The sequence below is a fragment of the Plasmodium knowlesi genome (assembly GCF_000006355.2).
Source record: "Plasmodium knowlesi strain H genome assembly, chromosome: 13".
NCBI classification, from domain to species: Eukaryota; Apicomplexa; class Aconoidasida; order Haemosporida; family Plasmodiidae; genus Plasmodium; species Plasmodium knowlesi.
Window position 1 is genome coordinate 1,017,072 of NC_011914.2, and position 24,017 is coordinate 1,041,088.

Sequence of the window (24,017 nt, forward strand, 5' to 3'; positions counted from 1 at the left end):
AAAAAAAAAAAAAAAATTATATACAGTTAATATGGATGGCTAATAAAGTCGATTAATGTGGACGGTTAATTCAATTCGTTAAATATGAAAACAAACCCTAGTAATTTTTTTCATATAAGTAGAACAATTCACCCATGTCTCCTTTTCTCTTTTTTCAACTAACCAAGGTTGGGAGCATGTCTGGAAAATGCAACACCTTTTCACAATAAAGCGTGGATATATTTTTGGGAGGGTTATTAATTTATGAAACATGACGATGCCATTCTTATGAGCATTTTCCACGAGCAATTATTACGAGTAGCTAGCTTTTACGCCTTATATACCTGTTATTTATTTTTTATTTTTTTTTGAACTTTAAAGTAGAAGCAGTTATTGCTCATTTGTGGATCCCAGAATATGAGGCGAAAAAATTAAAAAAGCAGACAATATGCGTTGGTTTTTCTATATGCAGCATGGGGGGAGATGTAGACCCGTTCGAGTGCGGCATCTGTTGTAATGGTTGCGCACACGGGTATGCATGTGTATACATATATATAAAGGGGAGGGGGGGGACCAAGAAGCATGTATAGAGGTTAGCGAAAATAGGGAAATCATGGAACACACATGTTTGTGCGTGAACGCGGTATACAAACACGCATGCACTTTTTTTTTTTAAACGCACCCTCAACAGCTATAAAGAGAAATTTCTCATGTGCCCAGGGAGGACTGAGACAACTTGGCGTTCGTGGTGTCTTAAAATTAAGGCCCGTAAAATTTTACTTTTAAAAATTTGCACAAAAGGAAGGGGATAAATAGGTGTTCCTAAATAGGCATTCCAAATAGGGATTCCCCAACATTTCGCGCTTTGGAAAAGCGTTTATAACGTTTATATGCATTCACGATTGAATTTTCCCCAGCGAGGGATTGAACAAATATATGTTTCATCATATGTTAATTAAAAATGGGTGCCTCATTGCGTTACGCTATGTCACGTTAGGATAGCTGTTCAGCATATAGAAGGAAGGGGATTCATTTTATGATCATAAAAAATGAAAGGTGAAACTGGTTCTGACGTGATGGCGTCTGTACAAGAAGCGACAGAATTATGACTCTGGCTGTGCACAAGTTGATGGCAGCGGGTTGAGAGGCCTCCATAAGGAGAAGTGTCTCTATGTACAGCTTAGGCAAAAGGCTAGACTATTTTGACGTCAAATAATTTGATTTGAGTTTACATAACTTGTTTTGACGTTACTTTATATTGTACTGTTCTCTGGTCAATCTGCCGTTTCTTCCTCATTATATAATTCCCCCTGTAGCATCCTTATGACTGCGTTGTCTCTAATCAGCTCATCTGAAATTAGGCTCACATAGTCATACTTGCAATGAGGGCACTGCACATCTGTATTGGATTTATCCTGTAAGCAGTTTGGGCATTTTAACCTGGATACGATGAAGTCCAAATGTCCTTCATCTTCCAAATTCTGCAATGCTATGTCGTTTCCTATTGAAACTCCATCAATTAAAATTTGAGGCAACAGAATTCCGTTTTCGTTTGACTGCAGCAATTCGTCTTCCTTCCATTTGTTGAAAAGTTCCTCGTCTTTCAAGTCTACAAGTGGGGTGAAGGAATTACATGTGTAGATGAGATGAATTAAAGTGTGAGATTAGGCAGAGTAGGATTCACCAAAGCGTGCAGTAGTAACTGAACAGGTGAAACATGTCTTAGTATAAATTTGCTTACCTTTTGCCGCGCTGGTGTCCCTATTGGAGTCTACAACGACGTAGAGGAACTTTTTACAATTCAATAAGTTCTGTGCTCTTAAAGAGGAGAAGAAAGAAGATTTTATTCCCCCCAAAGATGTCGTTATGAGGACGATTTCCGCTTCTTGCACTGGGAGGAAGGAAATGATTATGAAATGTGTAGTCTATGTAATGACGAAGGGATGAGTGTTGCGCATGTAAGGGCTATCATTAATTTGTGCCTTGCTATTTTGATTTTTTTTTTTTTTTTTTCTTTTTCTCCTTTGAATGCTTACTCATTGAGATTCCTTCTTGTCCTGAGGAGGCGAACAGAATCAGGAAAAAAAAAGTGAGAACAAATTAACCACATTGGCAACGCGGACATTTGGAGCAACCTCCATAAACGCTCCTTTCTCTTTTTTTTTCCGTCTTACCTTCATATTGTAACTCCGTGTTGTCGTTCTCCACAGCCTCAGGGACGGCTTCCACGTTTTCAGTTTCCATGATAAGAAAATGCGCATGTCAGTGTAAACGTTGTGTACGCGTATTTATGCACACATATGAATACACATGTAAATGTATTCGCATGGGCATGCGCAACTTTTGTGCTCTTTCTCAAGTTTCGAATGTCAACAGCGGATGTGAGTCAACTGAAGGGAGAATAGCTGAACAGATAAATCGCTTAACAGGAAAATAACATATTTGAATGAGCACGAAAATGTGCAGATTGGGGGATGGCTGGGTAAGGACGTTTTTCCCCAGGCGTAAAACACTTTGGAATAAAAGAAAAAGGGTAGAAGAAAAGAAAGACGAATTAACTTCAGAATTGGCTAAAAAATGAATAACCTGGAGAAGAATCTAAAGAGGTAACTTAGGGACAAGAAAGAGTGAAAATTAGGCCTCCCTGCGGTTTGCCCTAGCGGGATTTCTAACCGCTGCAACTTCCGCCGTCGCACATTTTCCACATGAGGGAAAGGTACAAAAAGCGGGAAATTAAAGAGGGGGAAAAAAAAAAAAAAATTGTTCAGAAATTACTAACAAATTGAAAATTAAAAAAATGTATGTGTGGATGTTTTTCCTGTGTTTAATTTTTTTATTTTTCTACATGTTCATTTTGTTGTCTATCCGTTTGAGTGCGTTTATGTGTGTACAAAATTTTGCTCTTCTCACCGGTCTGACAAATTTGATTCACGTATTTACAATAATAAGTGTTTCCCCGAATGCGAACATGCAGACTGTAAGAATCATCTAATTCCCCTTTTTTTTTTCTTTTTTTTTTTAAAGATTAATTTCTGTTAACTGTTCTGACAAATTGTTTCAGATTTTATTTTACCTCATAAATAAAATTTTTTGCAAGACGATTTTTCTTACTTTTGTTCGCAAGATGGAAAAAATTTGGAAAAGTTTAAAAACATTTTCAAAGGGCCAAAATGAGGAAAAAATAAATCCACACACACGCTTCGCTCTTTGTCCGATTTGTGCCATTTTTTTTTTTTTTGGAGCTCTTTTCAAATAGCGTTGGCCAAAAAATATGTGGAGAATTTTTTTTTCATAAATGTAAAGATGGGAAAATGGGAAGAAAAAAAAAAAAAAGAAAAAAAAAGGATAAAACATACACATGTGCATCCGTCGATCTGTCCACCTATAATTAATAAACGTGGCATCCATTTTGTGCTGATGAGCATACCCGCACGAGTTACACACCACAAAGGAGATGTAACTCCAATGGAAAAGCAACTGGTAGAGCTGAACTACCGAATAGTCTGCAGTCAATTCCAAAATATAACCTTCTTCTATGTTCCGGGAATAGCGGACACAGTGACGATTTCCGTGGAAATAAAGACTAATGCGGATGGAAATCTGCGACATTTGGTTAATTTCCCCGCTGCTGTCTTTTGTCCACAAGCATCGCAGATGAGTTCCTCTGCGGATTTGAAGCAAAACAAGGAGGTTTGTCACTCTATGTGCAAGAATTTCATTTGAGCATTATGTACATGCTGCAAAGGTGGGGTCCCCGTGGTAAATATTATGCTTTTACATTTTGTTCTCCTCAACTTTATCGAAAAAAGGATGACCAATGAAATTGTTATTTCAGGAATGGATATAATGGTCTTTTCTTTTTTTATCTTTTAATTTGAAGGTGCCTTCATTTTTTAGGTGACAAGGGGTGCAGATAAGATGGTTTGTCCTGCGCTTCCTTTTTTTTTTTTTTTTGTACTCAATAAAAAGTGAGTGGCAGTAGATCGGGGTGCGAATTAATATAAAAACTGGCTTACGCTGTAGCATAATTTCGGGACATCTCCCTCAGGGATTTTAACAGCTGAGCGAGGGTAATTCTCCCCATATAGTGTAGAATAAAAGAAAACTAACGTACTCCTCTACTTTTCATTTTAAATATTTTTAAGGAAAAAAAAAAAAAAAAAAAAAAAAAAAAAAAAAAAAAGTAGAATAATGGTTTGCGCGTCACAAGAGTCAAGTGTGCGCTGAAGTAGAGGCTGTGGTGACGCACGGAAATGGTCGGGGCGGGTAAGCACGAACGTGTAAACTTCTGATAGCTTCAGCACCAAAAGGCATTAATTGTATGTGGCTCGAAGCGCGCACAGGGGGAGGAGTATAATATGCGAGGAACTCTCGTTCATCAAGCCTTCTTAATGAGCACTCCCTTACTTTTAGGGTTCCTTTAAGTGTAACAAATAAGAAAAAAAGAGAGAGAGAAAAAAAAAAAAATGTAACACGCAAGGAGGATATCTACCTCATAAGGGCGGATGAAGAGGTTACCATCTGAAATATTGAGAAGGCTGATAAAGTCGAAAGAACCAGAAAGTTAAAACACACAGTAGCGGCGGTAATAGTAGTGGTGACCTTCGCAACAGCTGTGGTGATGGCTGTAGGGGGAAGAGGCAGGATAGCGATTTGTGTAGCCAGCCAAGATCAGAACTGAAGGGAGCGTTCCAACACCACAGGCTTGAACGTGCACACATATGGAAGAAACCGGGAGGCTAAGGCAGACGATGACACATCGCCTATGCGTGCACCCACACGTGGAATTTCACGGACCCAGTTCCAGTTACCCGAAGGAAAGAACTCACGAAGGGACAGAACATGGAGCTGCACGATGAGGAAATCTACGAGCGGGCGAGTGTAAACCTTAGCGTAATTCTCAATGACGACATAAAAGAGGAGATAATAGAAAATCTAAGGCAAAATATGAAGGACAGGAATGTGAAAATAAGCAGTTACGATTATGGAAGTATTCACAAAATAAATTATTGCGCGAGCGAGGTGGCAGATGGGGACGAGAGGGGAGGTGGACATGCCATGCTGATGCACGGATGGCTGAAAAAGATGAAGGTCGCTTCCTCTGTTGTGATATTTTGCGTCGACTGGCAGGGGATTGCAAATGAGGGGGCAGAAGACAGGAACTTAACTGCGGAGAATCTCCCCACGGGTGGGTCGTCGCAGGAAATTCCAACTGCGACGAACCCAAGTGGGAATACGCCCCTACTAGGGGAAAGTCCAACTGGAGAAAATTATCCCCTGGGGAGTCCTCGGCAGGCGCAACCCGAGCCCACCCGGGCGTGCGTACAGAACGCTGCTTTCATGAACCAAGTGAACAAAGACCTGATGGAGCGAATAGAAGAAATAAACGCAATAATTATGAGGAGGAAAAAAATCTGCAAAATCGTTGTGCTAGTTATTCTACCGGAAAATACACAAAATACAGAAGAGTACATCAAATATATTAGCCTACTAAATTCTAAAAACATCAGTGCCATTTTTATTACCTTAGGATTGAAGGAGATACATAACAAAATCAGAAAGTTAGAAAATCTTCTAAGGGATTGTATTAATGCCTTTTTTAAGCAACACATAATCAGCTTTGAGAGGAAAAGTGGACAAAGCATACTCAATTTTTTTAAGTATAATTTTAAAAAGGCATATGTTTTGGAGATACTAGAAAGGTATGATGAAAGTATGAAGATTTACGTGAATCTATGTAAAGTTTTTTATGAACATGCAGGTGAAAATACCTTTTCTGACAAACAGACCTTTTTCAAGTATGTTATTTTTTTCAATTCAATCAGTATTCGGATGATATATATTTATTTATTTTTTAAGGATATTAAGAAGGCCATTCATCATATTTATACTCACAATAAAATAATTTACTTGGCATTGATGCGGAGGGAGGAAGAACATAACAACGGCAACGACGAAGAAGAGGCAGGTGTAGGAGATTTATCGCGAATTGGGGCGGGACTTTCTCATGTCATTTCTATGTATGGCATAACTGGTTGTTCTGATTTGATTACCTCTTTGAAGTGTTGGAATAATTTCAGAGGAAACGCACTCATCAATGGAGGAGAAAAGTACCCCGCGAATGAGAATGTCCACCTCCTGTACGACCTCACGATGAAGGAGTACCTATACTACAACCTGCTCTCCTGCATCTATTTCTATTTTTACAGAATTGTAAAAAACATTAACATTAATATAAGGGACACCGTGTTGTATGGGATATACTGCTGCTTCTGCATATATTACATGTTGAAGGCGCGTAGGAAGATGGACAAAATAGTGGAGGGATTTTCTCCCATCACCCAATTTGAGAGTTATTTTAAGATGTGTCAGGATTCATCTGTACAAGACTTTGTCTTAAACTTTTTAATTGAAATATATGTAATTATTAGCACCAAGCAAATTAGCAATTTGTTCCGACTGGTCATTTATTTTTTGTGTCTAATTTATTACGAACGTGGGAACTACCCCTTCTGCTTGTACTTGTTGCTTTCGTTTTATGGAAGCGGGGAGGACTCCTCCGTTTTGAGTGCAGTTAGCGCGGATGCCTTGAGGGAGGGAATATATCCCTTGGGCGAGCTGCACACTCTGTTGGGGGTTGTATCGGAGAAGAGGAGCTACGAGCGCACTCGGTAAGGCATAGCGCCATGTCATGTTGGTGGCATTACACATTTGATGGTTTACTGACTAGGCTCCTCCGTTCGATGAGTTAATCTGCTGATCTGCGTTGCTGTTCAGTGCTCCCATTTTTGAGCCAAACTTTTGTGTTGATTTTTTTTTCCTTTCCTTTTTCCACTCTCCACAGAAACTCACATACGCACGAACCCATGCTGCTTCTGACTCTGAGTTGTATGGGTCGCTTGCTGCACCCGGATATGTGGGGAACCACCGCAGACGGATCTTCCTCAAAAAAAGAACCGCTTAACATCAAGGAGTACCAACACATGTTCATCCAAATATGCTTCGAGTATTTAAACGACCTAATAAGGAACAAGAAAAGAAAGGAAGAGAAGAATTTTTGTGATTTTTTCTCCAAGTATTGTGAAAGTATAAAAGGAAAAGGGGTTCTCCATCCCGATGGACCACCCACTATATCAATAGGAAACGTGTACGTAAAGTTATATTGTTTGATTAAGCCCACTGGGATTGCCTTCTTTTTAGAAATAAAAAACGAAACCCACGTAGATTTCCACTATTCACCTATTATGGGCATCTCAATGAACAACCACTTGTCCTTGTACAAGTTAAATTTCTCTAATAAATTCGATGGTGTCATTTTTGCCACAGGGGAGGTTCTGTACGAAGTTGTGGTAAATGGGAAAAGTGTGCTAGACTGCATAGACAGGGAGAATGCATCGTTGGAGGGGTTTTCCTTAGGGGAAAAAAACATAGTAAGTTTCTTTTTACCAGGGATAAGCAAAAAGGAAATAGAAGTTAATTACGTCGATCTTTATTTGAACATTTCTTGCAACATTGTTCGTATGCGAATTCATCAAGTTGGTGTGTCCATTCTGAGGGAGGAGTTTCTGGAGAGGGTTTCCATGGGGGTGGAACATCCGAAGGTAGACGAGGAAAGTAGCTTGAGCAAGGTAAGGGACGCAGATGAAAAAGGATCTCCACAGAAAGGGATCCAAAATCATGGTACGATTGACACTCCATCCAGAGAAACTACCCACGGGGTAATTACAGCATCACGCCGGAAGGAATCAAAAAAAGCGGAAAGGAAAATCTTCCAAATGAGAGTTATAAAAGAAGGAAGGGAAGAATTAAATTCCTTCAAATTGAAGGAAGGAGTGTATCTAAATTATTATATGAATAAAATTGTACCAAACGGAAAGAGTAAATTTATTCAGAAGGCGCTAAAAAATTATGTACATTATTTTTTACACTGTCGGAATGATGTTCTTTACCAGAATGAATACAACCCTTTGTATATTTTTGTGAGGTACTCTAAATATATAAAAAGTTTTGAGTTTCGTTTTTCTTATGGCTGTGAAGGGGAGGATCATGTGCTTGTTTATACATTGACGAGGAAGGGCAATGTTTTGAGGGCACGACAGGTCTGCAGGGATAAAGCAGTTGAATTTTTTGGGGAGGGCGACCAGGTGTGCAGGTTGGTGGAGGGGGGTAGCAGTGATTGTAGCGTTGGCGATAGTAGTAGTGGTAATAGTAGCAGTGGTGATAGTAGCGGCGACGATAATAGTAATGAGAGCTGCACGTACCCAGAAGGTAACCTGCGGCTATTTCTCAATCAGGAGGAAGTGAAGGAACTGGTCATGGACAAGGCCCTTCAGGAGTTGCTATCGCACCGTGACAGTGGACAAGTGGACTCCAAGTTAAGTTCCCCAGAAAAGGATGTATTCTTTTTTCAATTGGAACAACATGGGAACCATGTTAATTCTAAACGCAGCGGGAGAAAACTGTATGGCAGAAGCAATTTCTGCAACGAGTGCTGCATGTCGTATGGAATGAAAAGGGGAAGAAGAAGTAGAAATACATGTGGACCAAATGGTCGAGCAGATCATGGAAGAAGCGATTTCCCCTTTTATGCGGGCGTTTCGGAGAAGGTGATGTGTGTTCCACTTCTTGTATATCCAACCGGGGGGAGCAAACACGTGAATGTCAATTTTGACTTTTCCTTTAAGAGCGCCAACTTTGAAGACCAGCTGAAATACCCAGGGAGGTATTCCGTGGAGCCATCTGTCATAACAATGGTCACAAGGATTGGGCGTGGTGGAGGGGGCACCATTGGGGAGGAGGAGGGGAAAAAAGAAGAAGAGGATGGTGGTCTAAAAAGGTGTAGTACGAATGCGAGTGTAATGAATAGTGGCTCGAGCGATGAGATTTTCAATAGTACTTACACACCGAAGTATTGTCAAGAAGACGAGCAACATTTAAGGCATCGTAAGAAGGGAGAGACTGGCACTGAGGGGAGGGACGACACAGTGCAATACTACCTATACATACACAACAACAATTCACATGGAATTATCGTTGAGGAAATAAGGGGAGGGACATTGAAAGGTACCGTAGAGGTAACTCACAAGAGTACATACTGCAACATTGTAAAAGGAAATAATTCAGAAGGGGGTGATATTATCATAAAGTACCACTATAACATTAGGAACCTTTTTTTCCCTTTTAAGAAAATGTGGGAAAATATCATCCGTACACTTGTGGTGAAGGTGCCACCTGTCCATCCGATAGACGACCGAATGTACGGGAAGGAAGGGAACCACTATCCCCTAATGAAGGACATGAAGAAAAGCAAAATAAGGATAGACCTTTTTTATGAAAAAACGGCAAAATGTAACGAAATTTTTGTCGTCGAATCGGTGATTACGAATGAGACGAATATCACCGAGGAAGTTATAATTTTTCTGTACGAGAGGAAAAGGGGTAGGCGTAGTCAACGGGAGAGAAGAATGGAAAAAGGTATTGTCATGGGAAGCGGTTGGGATGGAGCCAGGAACACACAGAGTAGAAAGAAGATGTACGAATTGAAATTCAAAAATGAGCACGAGTACTATAGTAATAATAATAATAATAATAGTAATAATAATATGTCCGAGGGTAGCTCTGATTCTTCTGTACTTTCGTCCGACAATTTGGAAGATTTAATTGATGAGGATAACTACATGTCTGATGGTACAAATGACCATTCTAGCAGGAAAAGATATATTATAACGGGAGGTAGGATAATGAAGAATATTTTGCTTCCGTACCAATCCATTAAGCTCAGATGGTCCTTCCTTATTTTCGCGCACGGATTTGTTACATTGCCCAGCGTGCTAATCAAGCGCAAGACCAAGATAAAGAACAACATCAATGTTTTCGCATCCGCCAGTGTTGAATTGTTCGTAGTGTAGCGGCGATGCCACGGCGGTGGGGATTTGCTTAGCTACTTAACGCGCGGAACTTCGTTCCCTCTATTGTACGTGTAATTTGTTAACATGGCAGACTAATTCAGTCACCTTTTGGCTATTTATTTTTCGCCTGGTCTTTTTTTTCCCCTTTTTTTTTTTTTTTTTTGTTCCGTCCTCGCTTTCAGTCAGAAAATGCACTTTCCCAACATTGGTCCCTCAAGACGTGCATACAATAGTGGGTAAGCCTGCGGGAGCACGCGCAAATGCATGCACAGGAATACACGTGCGTATGGTTTTAAAAAAAAAAAAAAAAAAGATAAAAAATATATATATGAAAAAAGGGGGGCGGCGCACAACACCCAACGAAGTTATATACAGAGCATTGTTCAAAAAAAAATTATAAAACAAATTTATTCAAAACTGATAATAGAACCCATCACGAATGATTCATTTTGTAAACGGGCTTTAATTCATTTTAGAGCCCTTTTTTTTTTTTTCTTTTCTTCCTGTCTCTTCTTTTCTTTCTTCTTTTTCTTCCACCTTTTCTTCCTGACTCTTCTTTTCTTTTCCTTTTCTTTTCCTTTTCTTTTCCTTTTCTTTTCCTTTTCTTTTCCTTTTCTTTTCCTTTTCTTTTCCTTTTCTTTTCCTTTTCTTTTCCTTTTCTTTTCTTTCCCTTTCTTTTTTTTTTCTTTTTTCTTTTTAAGAATAGCACGCGGTGTGTTACCAAAGAAGGGAAAAAAAAAAAAGAAAAGAATAAAGAAGGAAAAGGAAAAGGAATAAAAAGAAAAGGAAAGAAAAGGAAAAGAAAAGGAAAAAAAAAAAAAAGAAAAGAAAGAAGAAAAGGAGTAAGAAGAAAAGGAAAGAGTGAAGGAATATTACGTAGCATAATAACGTATATTTCCTGGTCTTCTATTATTTGTTCCTGTCCGTGTTCTTCCGGTTGGTCGACGTCGTCCTCCATCATCATCATTATAGATGGTAGAAACATCGGTGGAGCTACCACCTAAGGTGGACGATTCCCCACCACCACCACCTAGGGTGGTGGAACCATCACCACCCAAGGTGGAAGAATCATCTCCCATTGTAGAAGAATCAAAACCGTCAAAATTATGATTACGTCCAATGGTAGATCTTCTTTCTCTTCCCCTATTCCTTCCTCTTGTATTATTACTGCCACCAAAGAGGGATTTTTTTATTCCATCAAATACATCAGTATACTGAAAAAAAAAAAAAAAAAAAAAAAAAAAAGGGAAGAACATATATATATATGTATATATGTATAAATACGTATATACATATGTATATGTGTATATGTATATATGTATATATATGTTTCTATTATAATAATTGTTTTACTTTATATAACGCCAAAGCAACGGCAGGTAGACCTACAGCACCTAATACACCACCAACCACGCCACCAGGTTCAACACCACTTCCAGGGTCACCACCAAGAGCACTAGCACTTTTAGCTTGGTCTCCAAGTTCCGAAGAAGCTGAATTGCAAGTTACAGGGGAACCAGCACCGGAAGAACCGGCTTGGTTCCACTTCACTGGTTTGCATGTTAATTTTTCCAGCGTTTCAGTATCACAGTAATTTTTAGCATCACTTTCCCAATTTTTCTCATTGTATTCCTTGAACCACTTACAATATTGCTCATTCCCACTACCATTGGAACATTTTTCTTGTATAGCAGTACATGCTTTTTTAATTTGTTTTAGGTGGTCATCATAGGCCTCTTCACATTTCTTCTCAGCACTACCATTTCCTAATTGCTCTTTCAACTTTTTGGAGTCTGTGAAATATTCAGCTAATAATTTAATGTATTTGAAAATGTCGTCGTCGTCCTCCTTCTCTTTTAGGTATACATCCTTGCACATGTCCCCACACGCCTGACCTGTGAACATCTGTTCTAGTTTAGTGTGAACATTATTTGCAACGGTCCCAAATGAACTACCCCCCCCTGTGGAACGCGATAACAGTTCCTGCCCTAACCACGAATAGAACAGATGATGGCGCTCCTCATACTTGAGGTCACTACTATCATTCACTTGTCCATTTATGTAGCACCACGCAAAAAGAACTTTTTCCGCACATCCCTTATCACACCCTTGTTCATTCAGCACAGACTCCAGAGCAGTCTGCGCGCTTTGAATTTTAGTTTTTTCGCACTTGCCTTCGCCCCCCTTTTCATTGAACTTCTTATACATAATTCTTGAGGGGAGACAATCTAAATGTGCCTCCTATAAGTGCCATTGGAAAAAGTAAAAAAATGTGTGGAACATACATACATGCATATATATGTATATGCATATAAGTATGTATATATGTCTATATATATGTTATATATATATATATATACATATATACATATTCTGTATATAATCACCATATACATATGTATATATATGCACGACAACATATGTGTGTGCATATTTGTATGTATTTGTGTATATATGGATGCATACGTATGTAACATGGATGCATGTCTACATATGTTATAGGAAAATTTTTACCATTAAATCTGGGACCCCATAGACCACTTCCTCTTCCTGCTCCTCCTCCTGTGGCCGCTTTATCTTATTCTGCGCATCAGTTAATTGACTAAGCAGATCTGATGGTTTGGTACTATTATGATTGCAAACTTGTTTGTATAAAGAACAATAATTATTCTGTGGAGATCCATTACACGCTGCCTGCAGTTCATTGCAAGCACCCTGAGCACCTTCCACATATTCCCTATATTTTTCAAAACATTTATTTCCATCTTTCAATCCTGCTGATGTTGTTGCGGTTGCTATTGTTATAGCATCCAGTATGTGTTTATAGTCTTGGGTATAATCGAATAATTTCTTGAGGTAAAGGAAAATGGTTTTATTGTCAACGATGCGATATGTGTTAGTACATTTCCACATGGGTGTGTACCTTTGTAAATAATAATAAACTACTGATATTGCATTAAGGAAGGCAGTACTGCCATATTCCCTATCCTCCATAATATCACCAATCCAATAATAAACATAATCGCAACACTTATGGTATAATGAATCACTCTGCTCCAACTTGGAAGCATAGCACAAGCCTTTCTTAATTTCCTCCCTACGCGCTTTCGGATGGGGAAAAATCCATAAATCAGTGTCTATAGTTCCCTTAAATTTGCAATCAGACGGACTCGCAGCCCCATCGAACTTAGCATATATCTCCTTCGAGGGTAATTTCTTTAAACAATGTTGGTCGTCATCACTCTAAACAAGAAGGTATATAAATATATATATATGTGTATATGTATATATATATTCCTATTACATTATGTTCCATATACATCCTTTTTCCTTTCCACTTCCCTTCGTTTTTCTTACCGATACTGGTGCCATCTTCTAATAACGCTGTTTTTATTATTTTGATATATTTAGTTTAGAAATGAATTGTTATTTCATTCGGAAAAAAAAATGATGTAAGAAGCGGAATTTCCGTTTCCCCCCCTCCCCTTTTCTTCCTTTCTACTTTCTTTTTTCTTATTCTCCTTCCTTCCTTTTCTTTTTTTCTTTCTTTCCTACTCTTCCTTTTCTATCCTTAAGAAAAAAAGAAGAGATTACTTCCTTTTCCTTACTTTCCTTAAGAAGTTTATTTTTCTTTTTTCCTTCCTTCCCTTGAGAAGGTTTTTTCTCTTCTCTTTCCCTTAAGAAGAGATCATTTTGCCCTTTTCCTTCCTCTAAGAAGGATTATTTTGTCCTTTTTTTTTCCTTCCCTTAAAATTTAAAACAAAAAAGATATTACTTTCTTCCTTGCTTCCCTTAAATAAAAAAAGAAAGATTACATCCTCTTCTTCAATTCCTTAAGGAAAAAAAGAAGGATTACTTCTTTCTCCTTCAATTCCTTAAGAAAAAAAAGATGAGATTATTTCTTCCTTCCTCTCCCCCCGTAAGAACGTACTTCTTACCCCCTACTTTCCTAAAAAGACTATAATACATTCAGCCTACTTTAAAAAAAAAAACTTCCTCTTTTCTATCCACAGAAGATACTATTCTTCCTTTCTTCCTTTTAAATGATATAACTTTTTCCTTCCCCCTCCCTACTAAAAAAATGAAAATTGTAAAAAATTACTTTAAATTGATACAACAAAAAAAAAATATACACTTTTTTCTTTTCCACCCAAATGAAAAAAATTTTTATAAATGTGAAAAACATTCCCCTTATATAGTACCCGAAGGTATTTCTAATAAGGCACTTCATCTCCCTTAGCCCTACAAAGACCCTCACAAACAACCATATATGCTTATTATTATATTCGCCATATCTATACCATAGTAGGACCAATACAATATAAAAAGAGTTTCCGAATTTAGGGTTTCGGGTTTTCAGGCTTCTGCGTTTAGGGTTCAGGGTTTAGTGTTTAGGGTTCAGGGTTTAGTGTTTAGGGTTCAGGGTTTAGTGTTTAGGGTTCAGGGTTTAGTGTTTAGGTGAATGTAGGATCAGGTTTTAGGTTTATGGTTAAAGTAGGATCAAGATTTAGGGTTAATGTTTGTAGAGTATATGTTCAGGATTTAGGGATTACGGTTTACGGTTCAGGGTTTAGGGTTCAGGGTTCAGGGTTCAGGGTTCAGGGTTTAGGGTTTAGGGTTTAGGGTTTAGGGTTTTGTGTTTAGGATTTAGGGTTTAGGGTTTAGGATTTAGGGTTTAGGGTTTAGGGTTTAAGGTTTAGGGTTTAGGGTATTGGTTCAGGGTTTAGCCTATTGGTTTAGGGTTTAGGGTTTAGCCTATTGGTTTAGGGTTTAGGGTTTAGCCTATTGGTTTAGGGTTTAGGGTTTAGCCTATTGGTTTAGGGTTTAGGGTTTAGCCTATTGGTTTAGGGTATGGGTTCAGGGTTTAGCCTATTGGTTTAGGGTTTAGGGTATGGGTTCAGGATTTAGCCTATTGGTTTAGGGTTTAGGGTTTAGGGTTTAGCGTATTGGTTTATACTTTAAGGTTTAGGGTTCAGGGCTCAGAATTCATTGTGCACGTTTTAGTTTGAATTTTACAGTGATGGTCTTACTTAAATTATTATAATAAAAACATATATTTTAGACATATAAAATCATTTATACTAATTCCCGAACTCTAAAACCGAAACCCTAAGCCCTAAAACCCTAATCGGGAACCATAAAAGCTAAATCTTGAAACTTAAACCCTGAAACTCTAAACCCTGAACCCTAAACACTAAACCCTAAACCCAAAACCTAAAATCCTAAACCCTAAACCTTAAACCCATGAACCCTAAACCCTAAACTATGAACCCTAAGCTGTGAACCCTAAACTGTAAACCCTAAACCAATAGGCTAAACCCTGAACCCATACCCTAAACCCTAAACCAATAGGCTAAACCCTGAACCCATACCCTAAACCCTAAACCCTAAACCAATAGGCTAAATCCTGAACCCATACCCTAAACCCTAAACCCTAAACCCTGAGAACTAAACCCAGAACCCTAACCCCTGAGAACTGAACCCAGAACCCTAACCCCTGAGAACTGAACCCAGAACCCTAAACCCGGAATCTTACTCCTATACACTGAAACAATAAATCCTGAACCCTACGCCAGGAGTTGTAAAGACGGAACATAAACCCTAAAACCGAAATCCTACTTTTGTATCCGAAATATTTCCTTCCTTTCCTTTTTTTTTTTTATCTCATTTTTCTGTGTTTTTTCCCGAATTAACAGCCATAATGTGCTGTCTCTTTTGCTCGTTCTGTAGACGCAACTCGGCCCATGTTTTATTCAAGTAAAATTGATAATTTCTCTATGGCAATGTTAGTTTTATTTGTGATTGGTGTGGGAACATTTCTCCGCATAGAGGAGTCTATTTTTCAGGAAGATAATAATTAAGCTGCTTGCGGGACTTCCGGTAGTAGATCTACAGTTGGCCGCACTCGTTTGGTGTTGAGAGGTTTCCATTTAACATGTACATTTTTGCGCCATGTGATGTGCACACTTCCTCCACCCGTGGAGTCCGTCATCGGCTTCGTGTGCCCCCCGCACCTGTGTTTGCGATGACTTTCTGCGCATTCATCATGGTCGTTTCTATTTTTTTTCCATTTTTACGACAAAGAATTCGTGGATGGAATGCCTGTCAAAGATGACTAATTTTGTTAAAATCCCAAAGGGGGGGGTATATTTCCCCCTTTTCGATGTGTTGACCGATCCTATGGGCGTAGGCAAAAATGCTTACAAAGGATGCTAGTGAGGATATGAAGTGCTGCATATATTTTCTGTATATCATGCGATTTTATTATGGGCCATCCATCCCAGAGAGTTACAAAAACGCAAACGCCGGATTCAGCGCGGCCTCCAAGCGGGCACAAATTTGTTCGCCTCCTACCGCGCGTGACTTTTTTAATCCGATACGGATTCATCATAAATTGCAGCTAATTGTACAATTTAAAAAATGTAAAAAAAAAAAAAAAAATTTATATATATATATTATGGTTGAAAAAAATTATATTTCAAGATTTCTTGAAATTTCGAAAAGGAGAACAGAGAAATTCTGTAATTTCTCCTTAAGGCATATATATAAATGTAGATGATTCTCAGGCTGGCGAGCAAATGTTGCACAGCCGTGTTTGTAAAGGGGTATATTACGTATTAAAATTTATTTAAGTCATTTTTAGCACACACTTGGAGTGAATAAATTTGTTGAGTTTGATATTTTTTCTAAGATTGTCACTTCTTTTGTGAGTTCTTCCTGAGGCTCCAAGTTTACTTACCCAGATATATATTTCGAAGATGCCGCAATGGGGGGCTGGAAATTCGAGGGCAATTGAAGCCAGGATGCGGAAAAAAATGGAAAAAGACAAGAAGCAGAAGGAGCTAGAGGAGAAGAAGTTGGATGAGTACTGGAGGGATGATGATAAGAAGGCCCAGGCGAAAATTCAGAGGAAGGTAAGTCCGCGCCACCTCACGCATCGTGTGGTCATTGACATGCCCCACGTTTTTTCTTCTTTTCCAACTTTGCTAGCTTACTTTTTTTTTTTTTTTGGTCTTTGGCCCCTATATGCACCCACTCTTCCTATTATCGCAGATGGAAGCCGAAAGTAAAAGGCAACAGAAACTTGACAGGAAAAAAGAATTAAGGGAATTGTACGGAGAAGAAGAAAAGGCTCTCAAGTCGAACAAAGAAAGTGTAAGTTTATTTGCAGGGAATGTGTCGCAACGAAATTTCCTTTTTTCCATAAACCGTCTAAGTTGCTTTGTTGCATTTTGATCAGTGTCCATTGTGTCTGTATTATTTATTTTTTTTTTTTCCAATTATGATGAATGCGTTAACTATATTTATGGGCATAGTTGCTCCTTTATGATTTTGCACTTATTCCCATTACGTGCAACTTTTCCATGTTATGCCCACTTGTCCTTTTACCCCCCCCAGAAAACTACCAATTCCAAGGTGACCCAGGCGCAAATCTTGCAAAGGCTCATCGAGGAGAAGAAGAAAGAAATTCAGGAGGATAAGAAAAAAAAGGTAAGGGAGGCACATATAAACTCGAAATTTTCGAGTCGTAATTTTGAGAGCGTGCACTCACGTAGTCATTTAACACATTGTTCTACTATAAGAACTGTGCTACGTTTCATCTTCCTATGTTTTTTTTTTTTTTTTTTTTACTTTGTTTTTTCCCATTTTTGCTCTTTAGAATAATCTTAATGTACACGAGATGGAGCTGGAGGACAACATCAATCACATCATGAGGGACGAGATTAACGACTATGATGAGTACATAAATGGTAAGCATCGATGGGGGAAACTATTTCTAGATGAAATGCAGAGAAGCATATATATATTGTGGATTTACGTCGAGGGGGGGGAGAGGCCTTTCTTTGTAACGCTCCAATTGTACACACTCCACGGTGTAGTTTCACATGGCTGGAAGGCACGTATACATTTGTGTTACCCTTTTGTTTCCCATCTGTGTTTCATCTTTTTTTTTTTTTTTTTTTTTTTTTTTTTCTCTTAGCAACTGGAATCGATAACGCCATTTCTGCGTTGGATAATGTCTCATTCGAAAGAACCAAAAAAGTGAAAGTTGTAAGTGGAAGAAGAAAATGCGCCTTCTCCTTTGTTCCGTTTTTTTCCTTTTTTTGTGCAACTATGATACAAAAAAGGGGGAATTATTTTGTCCATTTGGTATCATATAAACATAGGATGGTTTGTGGTTGGCAATTTTTTTTTTTTTTTTTTTTTTGACTTTACCAGGCCTATAAAAAATTCGAGGAGGAAAATCTGCCGCTTATTAAGGAGCAGTACAAGGGTTTGAAGCTCTCACAGTTCAAGCAAATATTATGGAAACAGGTACCTTTTATTTATTTATTTTTTTCTTTGGGGGAGGGTTCATTATTATGGCAAAACGGTTAATTCGTTCTGTCCATTGGATGCCTCTGGCTCGAAGTGATCACACTTATGTATGTCAACATGGATAGACGCAAGTGCATGTTCGAGTGAACTACCAGGCCTGGCATTAATCAACTGACCAAAATTTTACATTCGTCATTTGCTTCTTCCATTTTTTCAGTTTAAGAAGTCGCCCGATAATCCGATGAACCAGAGGGATTAAATGAGGAACATAGGACAAAAGCCGGTTGTCATGGAGAAGAAGTTTCTAACTAAATTGCACTGATTGATTCAAGCCCCCTTTTTTTTTATTTTCCGCATAATTTTATTTATTAATTGGCTCGCAATTTTTTCTAATTTCTAAATTTATTCATTTTATAATATTGTTTAATTTTTTTGTTTGTTTTATTTGATTTAAAATGCTAACCCGTCGGAATGGGGAAAGAGGGCTGACGTGTGTGTGTGTGTGGGGGGGAGGTTCATTCCAAAGTTATATTATACTCTCCTATAATTTTTACTTATGTGTGGGTAGCTACATAAAGACGCGACAATGCACGTTTCGCCACTTGCTCGATTTTTTTTTGGCCGCAGTGGGAGATTATCCCCCATCTACAGAACAAAATTTTTTTTCTTACCTCAACTGGCAGGATATGCATCCACGTGAAAACACATTGGTACATCCAACGTACGCACTTGCTTTTTTCTTTTTTTTTTAAAACAAATAAATTGTAATACTCCCTGGATGGGTTAAATAGGATGAAGAAAAATAAAGGTGCTGTGAGTTGATTAATTCGGGAGAAGGTCACTCCAACTATGATGCGTATGCGCTATTGTATTCAATTCACCAAAGGGGGGCACATATGTATTTACGTGCAGTTTTTCCAGTTCGCCTCTTTGCTCTTTTTCGGGTATTTTAAGGGCATCATATAGCACATTATGTAACAACGGTGAAAAATGGTTCTGCAATTTTTGCGCCCTCTTTTTTTTTTTTTTTTTTTTTTTTTTTTTGCGCACTCCCCCCTTTTGACGTTTTTTTCCCCTTTAAAAATAACACTTCATCAGCGATCTTAACCACCCATATATTTAATCACCTTTTTTTTCTATTAATCGCACGCAACAGTATCATTAATGGCGCTTCAGATTTGACGCACATAATTGTAACGCAGAAAGAAGCGTGTACTCACAGATAGGAATACGCATACAAATTGGAACGTAAATTGTAGGGCTTGAAATTGCAACAGTTGCTTGTTTAAGGAATCTACAAAGGAAGGGTATAGCCGTCCCAAGCTTTTCCACTCGTACAAATTAATGAAGCAACTTGTGGAGGAAGCTCTACTAGATATTCCTTGCCATCTTTACACGCTTCAGCATCGAACGACCTCTCTACTTTTATCGTAATACGCTTTCACCGCTCCCCCTGTGAAATGGAAAAACTGCTGTCGTCTGTCGGTAGGCTGAGTGTCGTAGCGGGGGGGCTGAGCTTAATTCCTTACACTTTCATTTATGACGTAGATGGAGGAGAAAGGTGCGTAATGTTTAATCGATTTGGAGGAGTAAGCGAGAATACTTACGGAGAAGGAAGCCATTTCTACATCCCATGGTTCCAAACTCCGTACATATATGATATAAAAATGAAGCCCAAGGTGATAAATACGACAACGGGGACGAGAGACCTACAAATTGTTACCCTCAGTTTGAGGCTACTCTTTAGACCGCACACAAAGCAGTTGCCCTACTTACATAGTACGCTGGGGCCCGATTACGATGAGCGCGTTTTACCGTCCATAGGAAATGAAGTGCTGAAGGCAGTTGTTGCAAAGTACAACGCAGAATCACTACTAACTCAAAGAGATAAAATTTCGAAAGAAATCAGAGAAAGCATCACGGCACGAGCCAAACATTTTAACATCCTGTTGGACGATGTAGCTATTACACACCTCAGCTATGGAAAAGAATTTGCAAAGGCTATCGAAGATAAGCAGGTGGCTCAGCAGGAAAGTGAGCGAGTGAAGTTTATCGTAGCTAAAACTGAACAAGAGAAAATCGCCGCTGTTATTAAAGCCCAGGGAGAAGCGGAGGCAGCTAAATTAATTTCCTCAGCTGTTAAAGAGTATGGAAATAGTTTACTTGAAATTAGGAAGTTAGAAGCAGCTAAAGAAATAGCTGAGAATTTAAGTAAGTCCAAAAATGTTACTTACTTTCCAGCTAGCTCTAATATTTTACTGAACCCTAAAAATTTATAGGCTTATAGTTTTTTTTTTTTTTTTTTTTTTTTTTTTTTTGCAATGGCGGGAGTATAGATATGCGTGCGCGTACATTTTTAGACGTATCGCATATTGGTGCCCGCGCTTTTGTGGTAATTTTTTTTTATTCATTGCGCTACCTTTTGCTCAATCGGAGCATCTTTACCGTAAGGAGCTGTGTTGTCATACGGGGGTTGCAATGCGCGATGTTTGAACATTTGCACACACGGAGTGATAGTGGTATCCCCGTTGCTATATTTTTAGTGAACACGTTTTAGAACCACGCGTGTTGTGTGACAAACCATTTTAGCAACCTTTCAAATGGAAATGTATATATATAAATATATATATATATATATATAAGACTGCGTCCTTAGTTTCGCCCTTTGTTCTGCGCCTCTCCTTTTAGCTACCCCCCAAAAGGGAGTTATCACAGTTGAGGACTCCCTTTTGCGAAACTGGTTTGAATGGGGTTCCTACATGAATAGGGGCAAGCCACTACCGCATTGACGCATTTTGGGTGATGGTGTACCACTCACGAAGTCGAAATTTGCCAATCGTTGTCCGCATGTGCAGATGCTGCGTTGTTCAATTCATGATAAGTCTCTTTGAAGTGGGAACGGGGTACTCTCCCATGTAACTAATTGAAGTGTGTAAGTTGTAATATGGGTGAAAAGGGTAATCGTTTTTCTGAGGATGACCAGTAACCACTTCGCCTTTTTCGTGCGATGTTGTGTTTACCAGGTGGAGGAAAAGAAGGCAGGTGCCTTTCCTGCGTGAACGGCAATAATACCCCTGTATGGTGTTCAGGTGCGCACAATATTTCCCTCTTTTTTGTTTTTTTTTCTATGGGTAAGGGATGAGCCGTATGAATGTCATCTCCTGTAGGGGTTCAGTCTGCTTAACAACTCGAGTGACCAGCCCTTCTAGGGACTGCACAGGAAAAAGGAACGAACCTTTTTCCATTTTGCAAATCGCTGCGTCCGAATATGTGCATGAGAGAACGGCGAAAGGTCAACCCATTTTATGTAAAAAATAAAATTTTTTTTTTTTTTTAAATTGTAAATAAATCCGAAAGGGTGAGAAATAAAATGTGAAAAAAGAATGAAAAATTATATGTAGCATGTGGGCAGAAATATGCAAAAAAATATATGCATATTTGTATGCGAATATGCACATGTTTGTCATTTTAAAAGAGATAACTTTTTTTTTTTTTTCTGATAAAATTACCAACACATTTTAAAACGCGCTGAAGAGGTCATCTTCATAATATCAAGACTGGAAACACCATTGGGCGTCTCCAGGTCTGTTACCTTTACGAGGGAAGAAACATCCAGTGGGATTTATTTTCAGTCGTTTGTAAAATTACAAAGATTTGCTTTGTTAATGATAGTGAAGGTGAAGCTTGACGGAAGTACCGAAGTTGTTTCGCTTGATTGGAAGAACGTGGAGGAACATACCTCCAACCAAATTTGGCGCAGCACAAAATAAGGTTGGGAAATTAACCCCACGTATGTAAAATCACTGCTGTAAAAAACAAATTTCCGCAACACCTGTACGTAACGTTTTAACCCTGGTGATTTCTCCTGCTTGGATTGTAGAACTGCTAAACCTGTATTTGTCCCCACGGAATTAAGCTTCACCGCTATCGGAAAACCACACAACTGCATAACCATGGCGTCTATAAACATCGAATCGTATTTAGAAAGTAGGGGAAAACGGAAAAATCCCCCCATTGGTAGATAACAATGGAGGAACTTACAAAGTTGCATGCTTCAAATATGTTATAATTTTTTTCTTTTTTCCCCCTCATGCAGATGAAATATTAGTCATAACGAATGATAGTCGAATTTTTACGGGCAAATTGAAGGGCTTCGACCAAACGACCAACATCATCCTTGGCAATTGCTACGAGAGGATTTATAAAGAATCCCTTGAGAAAATAAGCTTGGGCCTCTACATCATACGAGGAGACACCGTGTAATTTGGAAAAAAAAAAAAAAGCCTTGTCTGGAAGATGGCCAACTCGAACTGTGAACCATTCTTCCTTTTTGTGTAGCATATCTTCCCCCTTTTGCAACTGCTACACTTGCTTCTATTTTATTTTCCCCATCCGTAGAACTTTAATTGGCGAGATTGACGAAGATGTCGATAAGAATATTCTGCACCACAAGATAAAACCAGAAACATTGAAGCCGGTAAATGGAAATGTCTGAAAAATGGCACATGTCACTGTGGCATGGACAGATTCGTGGGGCGTTAAGTCATATGCACCTCTATCATTATTTGTAGAAGGAGGGATAGTGGAATGCTTAATTTACACCTAGTTCTTACACTCCCCCCTTGTTACTAGTGAAGAGCGCAGTTAATACAAATGTACATGAGCGCTACAAATTAATGGTTTGTTATTGCTAACAATTTTTTTCCCATTCTTCCTATTTTTCGTAGATTGTACATTAGGAAAAGTACACCCGATGATGTGGCCATTCTTACATAATCGTCCAGATATCGTCGGAAGGGCCTTGTAGAACTGTTAGGTGATTGAACAAATTTTTGTTAAGTCGTATTAGGGAAGGATAACCAATTCGCGCCGCCATCCAGGTCACGACATAAACTTACAGCTTAATGGAGAATAAATAAATGACCCGAATGGCGGAAAAGAAAAATTCATACAAGTTATGTACACAAGGAGAAAAAAAGAAAAAGCGTAAAAAACGTATGAATGAGTATATCATGAAACGTTTTTAATTATAGGACAGAAAAAAAAAAAAAAAAAAAAAAAAAAGGGGAAATACTGCAAAGCGACGTACAGTACTGCACGGTTAAATAAAGTGTGATAAAACATACGCAAATTATTTAATTAGAGGAAAATGGAGTATAGACCATGGGAATCATTGCGTGCGGGGGTGTGGTGTAATCTTCGTGTCTGCTCATTTGCACATGACACTTTTGCACACCGGTTTGAGATAATTATAAACAGGTTTTAGTGGAAATGCAGCAGTAATACATCACAGAAGAGTGGAGAAAAATGTGTCAAGCTAAATTCCAAGTAGATATGTTATCCAAGTTCTTGTGGACATTACGCGTGTGTGTACAAATGCGAAATATCCTTTTGGTATCCGTATATCAGAAACATTTTTAAGTAACGTCATTTGATCATTTGGGCTCTTCCGCTTTTTTTTTTTTTTTTTTTTTTTTTTTTTTTTTTTCTGCGCAATTGCCCGTTTATGCGTTTCCCCCTTGTTCTGTGTTTTTCCAACCCGCACGCACTCCCCAATTGTTGCTATACTCCAGGGGAAGGTGCATCATCCCCGACTGTTTCCTGTTTTCACTGGAAAAAAGGAATGCTATCTTCTTTTTAGTTCACTTGATGGTATCCATTCTATGTAAAGTTACGATGTCCAGTGGTTCAACTTGGCCCCATACTGTTCATGTACGGCATGGACGAGTTGAACACGAACTGCCTGATTAGTGCCTCCTCAAAGGATGAGGAGCAAAGTGTACACACACAGAAAGGAATTAGCAGGCTCAA

At 38.6% G+C, this 24,017-nt stretch overlaps 6 protein-coding genes across 6 annotated transcripts; 4 read left to right on the top strand and 2 right to left on the bottom strand.

Annotated features, from left to right (window-relative positions):
* Nucleotides 1-1,253: 1,253 nt before the first annotated feature.
* PKNH_1323000 (conserved protein, unknown function) lies at nt 1,254-2,223 on the bottom strand (the record flags this gene model as incomplete). Its single annotated transcript, XM_039113518.1, has 4 exons — nt 1,254-1,588; nt 1,721-1,870; nt 2,016-2,036; nt 2,154-2,223. The coding sequence occupies 4 exons, from the start codon at nt 2,221-2,223 to the stop codon at nt 1,254-1,256; spliced, it is 576 nt and encodes a 191-aa protein (XP_038969896.1).
* A 2,598-nt stretch (nt 2,224-4,821) lies between these two features.
* Nucleotides 4,822-9,887, top strand: PKNH_1323100 (conserved Plasmodium protein, unknown function; the record flags this gene model as incomplete). Its single annotated transcript, XM_002257996.1, has 2 exons — nt 4,822-6,650; nt 6,824-9,887. 2 exons carry the CDS (start codon nt 4,822-4,824, stop codon nt 9,885-9,887), a joined length of 4,893 nt encoding a protein of 1,630 aa, XP_002258032.1.
* Nucleotides 9,888-10,759: 872 nt separating this feature from the next.
* PKNH_1323200 (KIR protein) lies at nt 10,760-13,259 on the bottom strand (the record flags this gene model as incomplete). Its single annotated transcript, XM_002257995.1, has 4 exons — nt 10,760-11,101; nt 11,241-12,128; nt 12,402-13,130; nt 13,245-13,259. The coding sequence occupies 4 exons, from the start codon at nt 13,257-13,259 to the stop codon at nt 10,760-10,762; spliced, it is 1,974 nt and encodes a 657-aa protein (XP_002258031.1).
* Nucleotides 13,260-16,645: 3,386 nt separating this feature from the next.
* Nucleotides 16,646-18,465, top strand: PKNH_1323300 (CG6013-like protein; the record flags this gene model as incomplete). Its single annotated transcript, XM_002257994.1, has 7 exons — nt 16,646-16,801; nt 16,941-17,042; nt 17,286-17,378; nt 17,548-17,638; nt 17,869-17,939; nt 18,108-18,203; nt 18,424-18,465. 7 exons carry the CDS (start codon nt 16,646-16,648, stop codon nt 18,463-18,465), a joined length of 651 nt encoding a protein of 216 aa, XP_002258030.1.
* A 1,201-nt stretch (nt 18,466-19,666) lies between these two features.
* On the top strand, nt 19,667-20,485 carry PKNH_1323400 (prohibitin; the record flags this gene model as incomplete). The annotated part of the gene is made up of 1 exon (XM_002257993.1): nt 19,667-20,485. The coding sequence occupies one exon, from the start codon at nt 19,667-19,669 to the stop codon at nt 20,483-20,485; it is 819 nt and encodes a 272-aa protein (XP_002258029.1).
* Nucleotides 20,486-22,159: 1,674 nt separating this feature from the next.
* On the top strand, nt 22,160-22,945 carry PKNH_1323500 (U6 snRNA-associated Sm-like protein LSm8, putative; the record flags this gene model as incomplete). The annotated part of the gene is made up of 4 exons (XM_002257992.1): nt 22,160-22,193; nt 22,303-22,465; nt 22,605-22,683; nt 22,934-22,945. 4 exons carry the CDS (start codon nt 22,160-22,162, stop codon nt 22,943-22,945), a joined length of 288 nt encoding a protein of 95 aa, XP_002258028.1.
* Between the last annotated feature and the right edge of the window lie 1,072 nt (nt 22,946-24,017).